This window comes from Vulpes lagopus, chromosome 8, assembly GCF_018345385.1.
Source record: "Vulpes lagopus strain Blue_001 chromosome 8, ASM1834538v1, whole genome shotgun sequence".
Classification (NCBI taxonomy): Eukaryota; Metazoa; Chordata; class Mammalia; order Carnivora; family Canidae; genus Vulpes; species Vulpes lagopus.
Window position 1 is genome coordinate 68642769 of NC_054831.1, and position 18376 is coordinate 68661144.

Here is an 18376-nt window from a genome sequence, read left to right on the forward strand (position 1 = left end):
ATGGTACAACTTGTGACTTTTAAAATTAAAAAAAAACAAACATTTTTTTCCTGCTTAAGAGTTCGTATTTTTCATTGTTGACTCCTTTTTAAAGGCACTTAAATCATCTTTGAAAAATTTTTTTTTATTATTTTAGAGAGTGTGAGAGCAAGCGGAGGGAGGGGCAGAGAGAGAGAGAGAGAGAGAGAGAGAGAGAGAGAATCTCAAGCACATTCCCCTCCCAGACCCTGAGATCATGACCTGAGTGGAAGTCAAGAGTCGGCCGCTTAACCACGGAGCCACCCAGGCGCCCCATAAAGGCACTTGAATCATCTTGCCAGCTGCATAAGGCCCTCCCCTCCCCCTGTCTGAGGGCAAGCAGCCTTGAACTACAATTACAAGATCCCTAGAGAAATTCCCAACCTTTGGAGCAGGGCGGCAGTTTCTCATCTGACCTGCCAACTGACTGATCATAAGCACACTGACATTTAAACTCTTTGAACCACAAGAGACACAGTGACTAAACTTTGGCCTGTGGAGGCATCCCATGGCCGTATGTTCTCAGACGTCCGCTTCTTCTGCTTGAGCTTCGGGCCAGATAACTCACCTCTGTCTGCTGAGCACCCACCTGCTCCCCCTGGCCTCAGAGTGGCCAAGCGCTAACGTTCCTTCTTCCTGAGGATACGGGGTAGGATATTTTCAAATGCTTGTTGACATGTTAACACCAAAAATTTTGAGTGTTTGATTAGGTGGGGGAAAAATATCTAAACAGAAGGAAGAGTGATGACACATGACAAAATGAAACAGTTTTCAATGAAGGAGGGAGAATAGAACTAGGATTATCTGCACGGGAGCTAAAAAGTTCTGACTCGGAATTTCTGCCTGCCGGAGCTCCAACTTTCCTACTAATTCCTTGCTAAAACTAATTAGAAATCCTCACACTGAAACTCAGGAGGTGCTAAAGCTGGCTACCCTGACCAATATAGTCAAAGTCTCAGCAGTTTGCTGTCAAGCCAAAAATGGATCGGTATGCAACTTGCTGCCAACAGTGACTCGAGGACCTAGGCTCCTTCTAGCTCACGGCTGTGCCACGTGTCACATGTGGCTTTCCCGAGTCAGTGTGCCTGTCTGTACCAAGCTAGAGCCCCAGAGAACAGAGATTCACATGTGGGAACTTTTCATGGGCCAGATGTGACAGTGGTATTATTCACTGGTTTCCATTAGTTATATTGTCAGAACCAATTGTGAAAGACACTGGGGCCCAAGAAGAAGACAAAAGAAGTCGGTCAAGAACTTTCCTACTTCTCAAAGGAAAATTTGCTTTCCCTGTAAGGCTCTTAGGACCTAGTTTACAAAGGGTCCCCATTTTTATTTTTATTTTTATTTTTTTTATTTTTATTTTTATTTTTTTAAATTTTTTATTTATTTATGATAGTCACAGAGAGAGAGAGAGAGGCAGAGACACAGGCGGAGGGAGAAGCAGGCTCCATGCACCGGGAGCCTGATGTGGGATTCGATCCCGGGTCTCCAGGATCGCGCCCTGGGCCAAAGGCAGGCGCCAAACCGCTGCGCCACCCAGGGATCCCCCCCATTTTTATTTTTAAATGATATTTTTAAAAACCAAAGAAAAATTGCAGGAAAAGCCCCTAAGTCCACTCTATAATTTCATACATTTATAATCACATAATCTTTTGCTGATAGCATTTTTAGATCTATGCATAACAGTTATAATTATCATTTGAGATAGTGGTATCATACTTCATGGAACTGATTATTTACATCATTTGCCCTTTTGGGCTATTAATCTGGCTCTAGGCTTTTCCTTTTCTACCACCGTAAGTAAGCCTGCAGTGATTACCTCATAGCAGATAGTATTTTCATCAGTTACACTGTTTTCTAATAATTCTACAGTTGCTTTATTGTAGGAATAATTCTGAAGTGAACACATTTCAGCAGATAGTTTTTGCTTCTATTGAATTATTTTCTTAGAACAAATATTGATAAATTGCATTACTGAGTTCAATGGTATGAATGTTTTAATAATTCTGGATGCATTTTTTTCATCATGTTACCTTTCCAGAAGTTTATACTAATATTCAGTGCTAGTAACTTTACCATTTTATTCTGGCCTCACTAGCATTTATAAAATGTTTTCTGACACTAATTTAATACATATATAATGGTACTCCAGAGCTGTCTTAATATTGGTTCCTAAGATGCACATTTTTGTGTCTATGGAATTTGAGATTTTTTTTTGATACATCTGAAAGAGCTGTTTATCTGGTACAGATATTTATCTTCATTCTATTGGTTTTACCGCAATTTCCTTTCCTCTCCATTGTGTCTTGTGGTTATAGGTTTCCTACACCGCCTCCCCAGGGGACGCAAGTACTTCAGTGGACACAAACCTTACGTTTTCCTTTGTGATGTTTCTATTGTTTGGAACCATAGAAATCCATATAGAGTAGGATCTATTTTGGGCTTTGTGTTTTATTCCATTGGTCTGCATGTTTATTTTTGTGGCAATTCAGCACAGTAGGTAGTTGAAAGATAATCAGAGATAGGGGTGGTGGTGTGTAGGATGAAAGAAGACATCAACCACTTAATTTTCTGCATGTAATCTTATTGGGCTGATTTAAATCTTTCAAAGAACAGAGGAGTGTGTAGGGATGTATGTGTGTCTGTGGCAGGAAAAATGAGAGGTAAGGAAGGACAAAGGGAAGAAGTATTGAGAAACTGTGGGGTTTGGGACAGATGTAGTAGCTGGTAAACTGTTTGGGGTTCATGTAATCATGATTCTACATTTCTGTATTGACTTCATGGATTACAAGCAGTTTCTGAATGGACAGACTTGATAGAGCACAACTTTGTTTTTGATTATTAACATGTGATTTAAACAAGGTTTCTAAAACAAATCAAGCAAACAACCTAGAGAGGTATTAAAATTAAATGCAAAAAAAAAAGCTATCAGGATGATAGCATTGTAGTGTTTAATAAAAGAATTTTTTTCAAGAAAACATAGAATAAATGACTTTTAAAATAAACACTGCAAAAATTGTTTGCAGAATTCATATTTTCTTATGCTGAAAGACAAAAAAATTACTTCAAGTGCGAAGAAATTTATAGTTCAGTTATGAGAATGCATTATAAAGGAGAATTATAGCTGCTTGAGAGTTATTTGCATTTATAATGAAGGGAATTCAGAAATAAAGCACTGGGGACTTGATCTATCCAATGTTGTGATCATTCTTAAGACTCTCCAGATTTCTTGATAATATAAAACTCGATTGCAGCAGAGTTATTGGAAGTATATGGAATCTGGACAGAATCCAGAATCTAGTAGAGTCTGGAAAAAAATCCTTTCGTGTGGTGAATATATAGAGGCATGATACAAACAAACCTTCATCTATTTTTTCTAGTTCATGGTCTGGTCATATCCCCTGCCAAAGCTTTTCTGGGAAGCTGTAAGGAGAAAATGATTTGTTGGCCTAGCTTCTGACTTGACTTCATTCCTCTCTGTGGGGGATCACTTTACATTTCCTTAATTGCTGGGACAGCTTGTATGGTTGGCAGTGATTTGAATTGAGAAATGGATTTTAATGAACTACAGTTTCTTTTGCTCAGCTGGAATTGAAGTAGTCATAGACTAAATTAACAGCCATGGTCAAAGCTAAGATGACAGCTGTGTCACTGAAAAGGAAAGGTAAGGTTTTGTGCTACTATATTAGGATCATGCTCTTAAAATAATGGGGTTTGCAACTTCACACTTTTGAGTTAGATTGCTGGTTTTTTTTTAAGGTACCAAAAGGCTCCTCCAAGGTAGTTTTAGAAATGTCAAATGTCAGCACAGAGAAAGCAACCTGGCTGCAAGTCATTCATTTTTAATCAGATAATAATTTATATTCATCTTGTGATTTAGAGTACATAGTCTTAGTTTTTTTTCTTCTTGGCCAAATCTAATAGGTCGCAAATATTCCTACTGAACATCTAAGGATACAAATAGAGATAAAGGTTAAGTCATATGGACCAACAGAAAAAATTGGAATTATACTCCCTAATGGTTAATTTAACATGTGACATAACTTCTACTGCTTCTATATGAATCACAAACATTTTCTAGGCCATTTGAAAACACTTTTTTTAAACTGAGGTAAAACTGGAACATAACACTATATTAGTTTCAGGTATATACATAATAATTCATTATTCGTATACGCTAAGTAGTGATTACCACAACAAATCTACTTACCATCCATCACCATACAAATTACCTCAATCACCCATTTCACCCATGCCCAACCCCTTCTCTTCTGGTAATTACCAATCTGTTCTCTGTGAGTTTTGGTTTTCTGATTGTTTTGGTTTGTTCATTTGTTCTTTTCTTAAATTCGACATATAAGTGAAATCGTACAGTATTTGTCTTTTTCTTCCTGACTTCGTTCACTTAGCATAATATTCTCTAGGTCCATCCATGTTGTCATGATAGCAAGATTTCCTTCTTTGTAGTGGAGTAATATTCTCTCTCTTTCTCTCTCTCTCTCTGCACACACACACACACACACACACACACACACACAAAACATCTTCTTTATCCAATCATCTGTGGATGAACACTTAGGTTATTTCCATGTCTTGGCTATCTGTACATAATGCTGCAATGCACATGGGGGACATATAACTTTTCAAATTAGTGGCTCCACTTTATTTGAATAAATATCCAGAGGTGGAATTGTTGCATCATATGGCAGTCCTATTGTTGATATTTTGAGGACCTTTCATACTGTTTTCCACAGTGACTGCACCTATTTACTTTCCCACCAACAGTGCATGAGGGTTCTTCTTCCTCCACATCCTTGCCAACACTTATTATTTCTTGTCTTTCTTATTTTAGCCATTCTGACAGTATGAGGTGATAGCTCATTGTGATTTTGACTTGCATTGACTCCTGATGATCAGTGATGTTGACCATCTTTTCATGTGCTTGTGGGCCATCTGAACGTTGTCTTTGAAAAATGTCTATTTAGATCATCTGCCTATTTTTTAATCGGATTGTTTGGGTTTTTTTCCTACTTAGTTGTTTGCTTCTTTATATATTTTAGATATTAAACCTTTATTGGGTATATGGTTTGCAGATATTTTCTCCCATTCAGTAGGTTGCCTTCTCCTTTTCTTGATGGTTTTCCTTGCAGTGCAGGATCTTTTTAGTTTACATTTGCTTTTGTTGCCCTAGTTTTTGGAATCAAAAATTCAATAGCAAGACTGATTTCAATGAGCTTTGGATCCAAAAATTCAATAGCAAGACTGATTTCAATGAGCTTACCACCTATGTCTTCTTCTAGGTGTTTTATGTTTTCAAGTGTTAACAATCAAGTCTTTAATCCGTTTGTATAAGACAGTGGCCTAGTTTAATTCTTTTGCATGTAGATGTTCAGTTTTCCCAGCCCCATTATTGAAGAGATTATCCTTTCTCCATTGTATTTTTGTGGTTCCTTTGTCAAAAATTAATTGACCGCTTAGGCGTGGGTTTATTTCTGGGCTCTCTATTTTGTCCACTGCTGGCAGGAGTTTAGATTGGTAACCTCTTTGTAAAAGTGGCAGGCAGTATTTTCTAAAGGTTCTTGACTATGTACTCAAGAGAAATGAATGTATATGTCTATCAAAAAAAATACATACAGCTATATTTCCAGCAACTTTGTTTACAGGAGTCTTAGATTGGAAACAACCTGGTATCCATTAACAGGAATGGATGAATAAAGTGTGAGGTATTCATAGAATATACAATTCAATGAGGTAATGTCAAAGAATGAACTACTGCTACCCACAACATGGATGATGCTTGTAGACATTATGTTGAGTTCAATGTCAGATACAAAAGAATAAATACAGTATGATCTTATTTATGTGAAGTTCAAGAACAGACAAAGCCACTCATGATGAAAGGTATCAGAATTGTGGTTGGCACTGTTAGGAACAGAAGATTGGCTTGGGAGAGCATGCGAGAGCCTCTAGTGTGCTGGAAGTGTTTTATATCTTGATCTGGGTGAAGGTTGAATAAATATAAATAGATGTAACCCTTCACTGAGTTCTATACTTAAGATTCTTTACTGAATGTATTCAGATGTCAATGAAAAGTAGAAATATTTGCTCTGGTTTATTCTATAATTCTAGAATAAAGGCAACAAGTTAAGTTGAGAAATGGCAAAAAGAACAAAGGAAGAGAAGACTTAGAAGTCATATTATAGCTCTCTTCAAACAGTTGAACAGCTGTTATTTGAAAAAGAGATTTGCCTTATTTTGTATGTTTTTTTTTTAAGAGAGGGAAAGGAAAGAGCAGACAGAAAGGGAGAGAGAGAATCTTAAGCAGACTCTACACCCAGCACAGAGCCATCATGGGCTCAACCTCACAACCCTGAGATCATGAACTGAGCTGAAACTAAGAGTTAGTCACTCAGCTAACTGAGCCACCCAGGAACCTCTTATTGTATTTAGTTTGATTGAAGACCAAGGACCAATAGGAAGAGTTGGATGCAAGAAAAAATATTTGAATATATTGGGGGAGGGGGTTTGTTTTGTTTTTATCTTTTTTTAAATTAAGGCAATTAAATAAGAAATTTTTATTATTAATTTTTAGAAATTAAAAATAATTAAGAAATGTATTGAATACACCACAAGAGAGCAGAGGAGAGGCCATCTGCCATGAGGCAGTGGGTGTAGAATACACCACACGGTGGTGGGCAGAACAGTAGAGGAGAGGCAGTCTGCTGAAAAGATTGTTTAATAGCTACACAGTTGAGCCATCCTAGTATGCATCTGCCTGTGTGTTGTGATGTTCCCATTCCTCCTTTACAGAAGTAGAGTCTTTTTATACACCATCTTCCTACCTCTACCCACTGGCTTTGCATCTGGGCTAACCTGTTAGCTTTCACCAGAAAAATGTAGCAGAAGTGATGCTGAGTTCTGGGTCATAGGTTGCAAGAGGCCCTACAGTTTCTGCCTTCATTCTTTGGGAACAGTACCCTAAGACATGTGATGAAGTTGCTTGAATGTGGAGGAGGGTGAGAAACTATGTGGTAGAGAATCAAAGTCCTCCAGCCCACAGGAAGCACCACCTGCCAGTCAGGGGAGTGAAACCACCTTGGATCTTCCAACTCGGACAATCCTCCAGTTGAAAGCAGTAACATAACAGCCCAGGTCAAACTGGTAGGCATAAATTCCACAGAAATAAAAATCATTAGCTTTGGGCTATCCTTGCCAATAATCTTCAAATTTTTTGAGGGTTTCAATCAGGGACCCATAAGCTTATCTAAAACCAATCTCAGTTTATAAGTTTTCTATGTTAGATCAGAAGATCAAAACAAATAAAAAGATAATAATTTAAATATTATGCATCTCATACATAAATGCATGGGCATGACTATGCCAGAAAAGTTCATGGAGATCAGATGCTTGCCCTGCTAGGCAAATTCACCATGAGTGTGATAGCTACAAAGGTAGAGGATTCGGGAGTTTTGCATTTGTGACTCAACTTATATATGCAGTGCTTCTATCAGTGATAGGATTTTCTAAAATGGTGACCAACTCTTGGCAAAGTTCCAAAACAAACGAATTCTAAGTTTCCCTCAAATATGGTAATTACTTTTCTAGGAAATTCAGTGTATAAAAGTGTGCAAAGACATTATTTGGTTTTCATATAAATCTGAGTTAAGTTCTAAGCTCAGGTAGTTATCAGTGGGTTTTAATCTACATGAAAGTCACATGAAACATAGGATCCCACCTGATGAGAGAGGACTCTCCCTGAACTGGAGGAGTTCCAGCCTCCTGGATTCCCACCAATAACGTGTCAGCAGTGATCCCCAATTCCATGCCAATTTAAGCTGTTCTCCCTCTGTGTCCCCCAGAAAGCTTGGAGTGGATTTTTGTTGAGAACCACTGACTAGAATATTCTTTCCTTCATTATTGAGCATTTTGCCTTCAAACCAGTGATGAGAAATTACATCTAATTTCTGCACATAGTAACTAAAGAATAAAAGTCACCTTTCTCTAGTACTAAACTGTTGAAAACTTAAAAATTTTATATAACATATATAAGTATACATAATATATATTATATATGGTGGCTTCCAGCTCTGAAATTTTACCAGATATTGCATTTTAAATACATCACAATGACATGAATCACGTTAGATGAAAACTATGGATTTATTCTTATATATGAATGGATAGTTTTAAATGATTGACTTTTTATTCTTTAAAAAATTGCACTTGAAATTGAACACCAATAAAAAATAAATTTATTATTAAAAAAATAAAATAAAATTGCACTTAAATGGTCATATGTACACATTATAATAAAATTGTCACAATTCAGACAAATAGGAAGATAAATTATATGAAATAACACAGAAGCAAATCAACCAAAGAGAGTTAATATTAATGTTTTTAGTTAATTTACTCCCAAGTTTCTTTCCATGTTTAATTTTTGTCTGTAGAGCTTTAAAATATTCAATAAACTTTGTATTTGCCTTTTAAACTGATGTTCTGAGCAGCTCCCTTATTATTTCAAATAAGTGGTAGTCTTAAATTTTTACAAACACTGTAACATTAAAATATGCTATGACAGAAATAGCTAGTTATTCTGCAATACATTTTCACCCCCAAGCCCCCGCCCCCCCAATCCACAGTAATGGAACTCAAGTTTGCAGCTATGCATGTGACTGTCTGGAACAGGGTTTGGCATAGGCCAAATTATTCAGCCTGTTGTCTGTCTTCATATGTCCTACAAGCTAAGAATGTTTTCACAGTTGTGTTTTGGTTGGGGTTCTCTGGAGAAGTATACAGATATGAGTTGGCTCACATGAATATGGCGACTGAGAAGCCCCACCATCTGCCACGTGCAACCTGGAGAACCAGCAGAGCTGATAGCATAATTCAGTCTGAGTTAGAGGCCTAAGAACCAGGAACTCTGTTGCTTGAGGACAGGAAAATATGGAGTTGCAGCTCAAAAAGGGAGAGGAAGAGTTTGCCCTTCCTTTGCCTTTTTGTTCCATTTGGGCCACTAAGTTTGGATGATGCTCCCCAAGCCTTCTTTACGCAGTCTACTGAATCAAATGCTAATCTCTTTTACAAACACCCTCACAGACACGCCCAGGAGTCATGTTTCACCAACTGTCTGGGCATCACTTACACCCTCAGTCCTGTTGACAAGTAAACTTAACCATCACAAAGGAATTGTTGAGAAGAAGAGGAGGAGGAGGAGAAGGAGGGAAGGAGGGTGGAGAGAGAGGAGAAGGAGGAAGAAAATGCAATGGAGATGTTATGTGGCTAAAATATTTACTACCTGGCCCTTTACAGAAAAATGTTTGCTGATCCTTAATATAGAAAATAGACATTTCTCAGCCTCCCTTGCAGCTCCTGCGTGGGTCTGTGTGCCTAATTCAGGCCCATGTACCTGGGCTCTATCTTTGCTGGTTGGAAGACATACTTCTTTGCTCACCTTCCTTTCTCCTGCTTCCTGGCACATGAAGGTGATAGTGAGCCATGTAGAGAGGAACACCCTAGGGGCAGAGAGGTAACAAGATTAAAATAGCCAAAATCTGTAGGTGACCTTGTCACACAGTGACTGTAGCAGCCCCAGATCGCTTACCTACAGATAGTTACCTACAGAGAAATAAATTTCCATTTCATTGAACCACTGTTTAGGGCAGCCCGGTTAGCTCAGCGGTTTAGCGCCACCTTCAGCCCAGGGTGTGATCCTGGAGTCCCAGGACTGAGTCCCACATCAGGCTCCCTGTGCGGAGCCTGCTTCTCCCTCTGCCTGTGTCTCTGCTTCCCTCTCTCTCTCTCTCTGTGTCTCTCATAAATGAATGAATGAATGAATGAATGAATGAATGAATGAATGGCATTTTGGGGGGATGCCTGGGTGGGTCAATTGGTTAAGTGTCTGCCTTGGGCTCAGGTCATGGCCCCAGGGATCCTGAGATGGAGCCACCCATGGGGCTTCCTGCTCAGTGGGGAGTTTGCTTCTCCCTTTCCCTCTGCCCCTCCACCCCACTCATGCTGTCACTCTCTTGCTTACTCTCTCAAATAAAATAAAATATTAAAAAAATAAAACAAAAAGACTTTTTATAATAGATTCTTCTAGGCTACTTTTTGCAGATTTTTAAAAAAATCATATATCCCTCTTGTGCATACCTAAGAATGAACAAAGAAATATAAGCAAAATAAATTGGTTAAGATAATACTAAAACTTCTTCACTTATAGTGCAATTCCTCTAAATGATTTTTGACACAAGATCATCAAAGTTTGTGTTTTCCACGTGATATCGTCCTCTGTGAGAACAAGAGTGTTATCAATGCCACATTGCTTAAAAGAGTGTTCTTGACTCTGGGATGGTCTTCCAAACTGCAGGCACTCAGTAGTCTACAGTTTGGATATTTATACACAGACCATGACAATTATGTCACAAGTGCTGCCTGGTGGAGAGTGATTGTAAAGTGCATCCCAATCCTGGAGCTGTTAACGTGTGAAAGGAGGCATCTTTGAATCAATGAAAACTGCTTTTGCAGAACACTTGGAAATTACTGACAAAGAAAACACAGATACTCTCAAGGACATTAATACTTTGGTGTATTTCCTTTCAATGTTTTTTTTTTTATCACATTCTAATTCCAGTATAGTTAACCTACAATGTTATATTAGTTTCATGTATATCCTTTCAATGCCTGAAAAGCTTCTTCATTTATATAATGGCTATCAAAACGAACCTACTAAATCCTGCTTTCTTAATGAGCATAATTGCATGTTACTAATGGTTCTGACATATACTAGGTATATAGTATTCACTATGTAGATGTCCAATAATCCACTTAGTTATCTCATTAATAATTTAGCTAACTGGGATCCCTGGGTGGCTCAGCAGTTTGGTGCCTGCCTTTTGGCCCAGGGCGTGATCCTGGAGTCCTGGGATTGAGTGCCACGTTGGGCTCCCTGCATGGAGCTTGCTTCTCCTTCTGCCTGTGTCTCTGCCCCCCGCCCCCCCTCTCTCTTTCTGTGTCTTCATGAATAAATAAATAAAATCTTTAAAAATAATAATAATTTAGCTAACCAAATTCACAAGCCAGAAAAGAACTTCCTGATAATTTTATGTGAATTAGAGTTGAGTATAAAGAAATGACAATGGAATCAAGTATGTAGTCTGTCAGGGTATTTTTTTCCTAAAAACAAATATATGCCCTTACAATTCCTAATAACAAATGAGAAATTTAACCTAAGGCTTTTGCAGTAATTTTTCAACAGAGAAGACTCTTCCTTGGCCTTATCAAATACTACACTTCATGCTGCATGATCACCAAAGGATGAACATAACTCCCACCTGGCAGGGAGGATATATCTTGCTATGGAAACCATTTTATCAAAATGTCTTTTAAGAGTATTGAGAGAGGACCTTAAATGCTAACAGTTTAGGTTTGAACAAAGACCCAGAGACTGAAAAAGCACTAACAGTAGAATAAAGATCTCAGGTCATATTATAGTTATCTTGTCATAGGAAAAGCCCATGAAAAAAACAAGTGACCTGATTTGATAGCATGTCTGAAGATAGACAGACATATAATGGGCAAAGCCAAAAAAAAAGAAAAGAAAAAAAGAAAAAAAGAAAAAAGAAAGAAAAGAAAGACAGAAAGAAAGAAAGAAAGAAAAGAAAAAAAAGAAAGTAGTAACTGGGATAATTCTATTCCAGGACAAGTATTTTGGTTAATGTTCCTTGTAATACAAACTTCTGGGTTATTAAAATTTTGAGATGGCCTAGACAGAGATTATCACTTGCTCGGTGAAGGATTATGGCTCCTAAAAAGACTTTCATGTTTACAAAGCACAGCAGCAGATACTGACAGCAGCAGCAGAAGAAAAAGCAGCCCTAATAGAGCAAGAAGTTCATCCTTAGTTGTTCGGAATTTTGACAGAGCGACCCTTGGGGACTACCTAGAGCTGCAAGATGGGGCATAATCTTCGATTTTATGAGTAACAGACAAGATGAGAGCATTTATTAAATAAAGATCTTTCTCTCCCTCATTCTCTCTCTCTCTCTCTCTCTCTCTCTCTCTCTCTGGATGGTTACAGATACAAAGAAATAAAAACTGCAGTGCAAGATAAAAAGAACAAGTGTCTCAGAAAGGAGCTCCACGATTCCATGTCAAGGTAATATTTGTCTTTGACAATTACATGTTAAATAACTTCTGAATGCTAACATTGAACTTTAGACAGGAAAGAAAGGAATAGAGAGAAAAATATCAATGTAAAAAGAATAATATCCAGAGTAAGTTTTCTGGCATTGTTATAGTCACACTTGCCTAAAGTGTGTTTAGTTTTGAAAAATTAACATGCTCACAGAATGGGAAAAATATTTGCAATACATCTGATGAAGCACTTGTGTCCGGAATATATAAAGAAGTCTTACAATTCAACAATAAAAGGACAAAGAACTCACAATAATGGAGAGGATTTGATTAGACATTTCTCCCAAGAGGCCATCCAAATGGCCAATAAGTACATGCAGAGATGTTTCAGTAGCATTATGATTAGGGAAAATCAAAACCACAATGAGATGCCAGTTCAGACCCACTAAGGTTGATAGAATTTTAAAAACAAGTCTAATCATAACAAGTATTGACGAGGATGTCTAGAAATTGAACACTGCTGGTAAGGTTGTAAAATGGTGCAGCCACTTTGGAAAACAGCTTGGCGGTTTTTCAGAATGTTAAACGTGGCATTATCATATGACCCAGCAGTTTCACTCCTAGGTGTATACTGAAGAGAATGAAAACTACGTCTATACAAAATCTTGTACATGAATGTTCATAACAGCATTATGCATAATACCCCAAAAATGGAAATGATCCAAATGTTCATCAATTGATGAATGGATAATAAAATGAGGGATATCCATACAATGGACTATTATTAAGACATGAAAATTAATGAAATACTGATCCATGTTACATGGATGAACCTTGAAAATATTATACTAAGAGAAGTCAGTCACAAAAGACACATATTTCACTTATGTGAAATGTCCAGAATAGATAATTAATAGAGACAGAAAGTGGACTAGTGATTGATTGCCAGGGGCCGGGAGGAATGAGGAGTGACTGCTAATGAGAATGGGGTTTCTTTTAGGGTGATTAAAATGTTCCAAAATTAGTAGTTATTTTTGCACTTTTATTCTTGTGGACTCAAAAACCCAAATTGTATACTTCAAAAATATGATTTTTTATGGTATGTGAAATATAGCTCAAGAAAGCTGTTATAAAAGTTGATAACAAATTTAGACTATAAACGGAATTTCTAAAAAATCAATATGGTGAGGGGTGCGTGGGTGCCTTAGTTGTTGGGCATCTGCCTTTAGCTCAGGTTATGATCCCCGGGGCCTAAGATGGAGCCCCACACTAGGCTCCCTGCTCAGCGGGGAGTCTGCTTCTCCCTCTCCCTCTGCAGCTCCCCCTGCTTGTGCTCTCTCTCTCTGTCAAATGGATAAATGAAATCTTTAAAAAATAAAAGAATCAATACAGGGTTTGGTGTCTAGATTCCCATATACCCTTTCTTTCAATATTATGAATGGCTGTACTGCCTTTGTTTACTTGACTGAATCGTGAAATTGAAGTGACAATTACTCTTCCACCTGACCAGGCTATTTGTGGGTTTTGCTTTCCTTCATTTATTTATTTCCATTTTATTACAAATCAGGAATGAAAATGGAACTCCTAATTTAATTATTTGTTGATATAAAGGAAAGACTGCTTTTTAAAATTTTAATCTCTCTCTTTGTGTGTTCTGACAAATGTCAACTTCCCCCCCCCCCCCCAGAATATACCATTAAAGGAAATGATTGACTAGAGGTGGAGTGATGGCAAGTGATAAGTGCACACACACAATCCTGCTCTTTTTATGGAACTTTTTTCACATTTAAACCTGATTTCTTACTCCACACGTGCATTTTTATTGGATAAATTTTTATTTTATTGGATAGTTTGCTTTAGTTAACACTGTGTCAAGAATGCTTTACCTAGGGGCACCTGGGTGGCTCAGTCAGCTAAGAGTCTCCCTTCGGCCCACGTCATGATCCTGGGGTCCTGAGATGAGCCTCCCATCAGGCTCCCTGCTCAGTGGGGAGTCTGCTTCTCTCTCTGCTTCTCTCCCCCAACCCCCAGCCCCCATTCATGCTCTCTCTCAAAAAAATAAATAAAATCTTTTTTTTTTTTTTTAAAGCATGCTTTTCCTTGCTTTGATATTTTCTGATTATTGTGGCGGGCAGGGCAATCCCCCCCCCATGTCCTTCAGGATGTCCACATCCCAATGCTGGAATCTGTGTCTGCCTACCACGGGCCAAAAGGGGCTTCGCAGGTGTGGTTACCTTAGGCATCTTGGTATACAGAGATTGCCCTGCAATATCCTGGGTTGTCCAAGTGAACCTGCTATAATTACAACTGTTCACCCAAAGGAAAGTAGGGGGGAGGACCTGAGAAGATGTGAAGGTGGAAACAGAGGTCAGGTCTGTTTTTTTTTTTTTTTCAACTGTGGCTCAATAAAGTTTTATTTTTTGTTATTTATTTTTATTCAAAAGAATTTGTTTCCCTATCACAATAATTAGATAACCACACCACCAACAGCAGCAAAGTCCATAGAGTTACATTGATGGTGGAGAGTTCACTGGGTATTCCCAATGTCCCAAAAGTCGTGAAGGAGAAAAGAAAAAGAAAAGAAAAAAGAAAAAATACTCAAATCCCAAACCCATGATGACTTTGGGGAGAGACATCACATGAGTTTCTATCTTCTCTCATTGTCAGCTGCAGATGTATTTCAGCAGCATCAAAAACAATTTAACTTGAGTAAACCCTTCCTACCAACTCCAGCACCTTAATTGTACCCTGTTAGCAATCAGCACATTGGACTCCCCATCTGGCAATGCCCTCCAGCACACAGCACTAACAAATTCATTTGTATCATCTTCTTTTCGGTCTTTATCCAGAACACTTTTGACCGTATCAAACTTAAAAGTTAGCAAAGTCTTAGAAAGTCCTTTATAGTATAAGTAGAGAGAGTTGTTCTCACTTCCACAAGCTAGATAATCGCCATTGGAAGCGAAGCCTACAAAGTTTTTTTCATTGATGTCAAGGACGAGGAATGGGAGCAGCCCCTAAAAGCGGGAAAAGGCGAGGAAACAGGTTCTCTCCTGCCTCTTGCTGATCCACTGTGGACGTCTGACCTTCGGAATTGAATATAATAAATATAGCATGTTTTCAGATGCCCAGCCTGCGGTCACTGGTCACAGCGGCCGGCGGGGCCTAACACAGGCATCAGCAGAAGCACCGCTTTTGGTCCCAAGGGGCCCGTTTCCCAGCCTGTGTCCTTGTTTGGAAGCAGCACTTGACTGAACGTAGCCCCGTCCGCCTGCGGAGGTTTGGGCCGTGGCTGTGGAGGGCAGCCAGCTTCCAGGACAGCCTGGCAGCGTGGCCTCTGTCCCTGCCATCCCGCTTGTCCCTCCAGGGCAGGTTGGACACCAAACAGCACTGCAGGGCACTTGGCACAGCACCCAGGCCCCCTTCCCTGTGTCCCAGGTCACACCACTCTAGTGATGTGAGCTGCACAGTCACACGGGCCTGGGCTGAAAAACCACATTTTCTGAACCAAAAATTGGGGGAACCAAAAATTGCAATCGGGATTTTGGGGCAATCTGGAACCTCCGGGTATCATACACAGGGCCCAGTGAGGGAGAAGCGGTCATCTCAGTTGGTGCACAGCAATGCAGGCATGCAGAGGGCGGAGCTCCTTGGCTTTGCCTTCTCAAGGACTGCCACGCAACGACGGCACCCGGTGTCTCCCGAATCCCTGAAGTGGCCAGCCGGGGTCAGCAGGTGGAGGCTCAGCAGCAGGGGCGAGGATGGCCACACAGAGAGCCCCGGTGGACTCCCGACCGTGGACAACCCAAAGCGTCCTAGAATTCAGCTTTTATGGGGGAAAACAAAATCAGGCGACAAATGTTCCATTGACTTCTTTAAACCTATGGGCAGGGCATCCCTGGGTGGCTCAGCGGTTTAGCACCTGCCTTCAGCCCAGGTCATGATCCTGGAGACCCAGAATCGAGTCCCACGTCGGGCTCCCTGCATGGAGCCTGCTTCTCCCTCTGCCTGTGTCTCTGGCCTCTGTGTCTCTCATGAATAAATAAATATAATCTTAAAAAAAAAAAACTATGGGCAGATAAGCTAGGTTAGGCTACGGGAGCTATAAACTGTGATGACCAAGTACACATTGTCCAATTAAACTTAATCTGACACATATGTGGGAATAGGGACCAAGGTTAATATGCTGTATGAGGATTAGGGAAAATGGCAATTAGCTCGCATAAATGACGGTAATTAGTATTATTTGCACACAGAGGCATTTTCAACACTTGTTTTCTTCTTTTTTATTTTCGGAGTTCTCCAGTATCTGGACTCGATCAGAAGCACTATTCCCTCTAATTCCATGCTATGTTCTCTAGCCAAATCATCGCACAGAGCACTCCACAAAGCAAAGGTCCAGAGTCTCACCAGGATTTGCCCTGCACTGTCATCCTGAGCAGACTTGAGGCTCCTGACGCTTCCTTTTAGGATTCTATTCTCCTTCCCAGGACTGCTCCATTTCCTGCACTGCATGTTCTGGGCAGTGAACCTTTGTGATGAGAGGTTTGGACTGCTTTCCACTTGCACTGGTGGGTGGGACAAAATCGTTTGTTGGTCTAAGTCCTAAACCACTGCTGTGGTTTACTGTGGAATTTTAAAGGTATATATATGCAACCTTCAAAGAAGAAAAGTTTAACTTCTTATTTTGTAAAATGTATCGGATTCTGCACAAATACTAATTCAGAGAAGGCCTGGTTATATAATCACCCCAGGCACACATGGACTTAGCTCTCTGTTTGTGTTGAGAGTAACCATGTCATACATCAGATCAGCCCATCTCAGCGGTGGTCTGTGTGTCCAAACCCTATAAAACTATAAATTTTTGTGTTTACACAGTGGGTTGAAAATAAAAAAATTATAGTGCCGTGATTGTAAAGACAAAGATGTAGAAATCAAATTGCTTCGATCTATCATTCCATGTAACCATTTGGAAATTTAATTTTGTTTTAAATTTCTGGACCGCAGGCACATTTGGAAGCTGCCCGAATCTATCCCAAAGAAGTCAATAGGCAGACAGCATTGCAATTTCTAGATTTTAAAAGGATTTTTAAAATTTTCTGTCAAAGTTATGCTTGCCTTTCAGACTTTTTCTACTTCTTTTGTTTGTTGTGAAATAAACTCTTGAAATTGAAACTAATAAAGTGTGCTTTGATCACCTATAGGCACAAATAGGTTGGCAAATGTAGCTATACAGTTTACTGCATGAAAATGCAGAAAAGATCTGTTTGGGTGGAGTCAGTTAAACTCTAAGACAGAAACTATAATGTTATTTATTATTCATTACTAAGATTGAACAATATGTGAATATGTTTTCCTCTATTTTTCAAGATGAAGATCTAATTTAAAAGTATCAATCCGGGCGCCTGAGTCAGTTAAGCATCAGACCCAAGTGTCCGACCCCTGGTTTCAGCTCAGAACAGGATCTCAGGGTTGTGAGATCAAGCTCTGCTTCTGGTTTGGCGCTGAGCATGGAACCTGCCTAAGATTCTCACTTTCCCTCCCCTTCTGCCCCTCATCCATCACCTCTCTCTCCCTCTTTAAAAAGAAATAATAAAAAAAAGGATCGATCCATTACATTTTTCCTTGTTGGAATTATAATATTTGCTTCAACTTTTATTAACAATGATTTTCCAAAGAAGATTTTCACTGTATTTTTTTCTGGCCATTATTATTATTTGTTTCATTACAGGATATTCTTAAAGATAATTTTGTCATGGGGGCTGTGTTAAAAAAATCATATGTTCTTGGTATCACATAGGTATAGCACTGTGAGGAGACCCAGTGTCTGAGAGTCTAGTGATAAAAAGAAGAGAGGAAAAACCATATTACAGGAAAAAGAAAAGTAGGAGAGATATAAGGTATCTGATACAAAAATTCAGATGTCTTTTATTCCTCCAACAAACATTTTTGACTGCTTGTTATACACTAATGTTCTCATTGTTGATATCCAGCAATGAACCAAATAAAGCTCTGCCCTTCTAGAACTTACATACTACTAGGGGAGATAAACAATGTGAAAACTAAAGCTAAATAAAAGATTATGTAGTAAGTTAAAATGGGATAGATGTCATAAAGAAAAATAAAGCAGGGAGGGAGAGGAGTGTGGGCAATATATGTATTTTATACTTTAGTAATTTATATACAATAAATGGACAAATCTTCAGTGAACAGCTTAAAATTT

At 39.0% G+C, this 18376-nt stretch overlaps 1 protein-coding gene across 3 annotated transcripts in view; it reads left to right on the plus strand.

The window, feature by feature from the left end:
* Nucleotides 1-481: 481 nt before the first annotated feature.
* ST8SIA6 (ST8 alpha-N-acetyl-neuraminide alpha-2,8-sialyltransferase 6) overlaps nt 482-18376 on the plus strand; it is a 221314-nt gene continuing 203419 nt past the window's right edge. For all 3 annotated transcript variants that reach the window (XM_041764896.1, XM_041764898.1, XM_041764900.1), the window contains exons 1-2: nt 482-667; nt 12098-12175. In XM_041764896.1, the coding sequence (XP_041620830.1) occupies nt 12168-12175 (8 nt within the window). In that variant the 5' untranslated portion in view covers nt 482-667; nt 12098-12167. The remainder of the gene's footprint in view (nt 668-12097; nt 12176-18376) is intronic.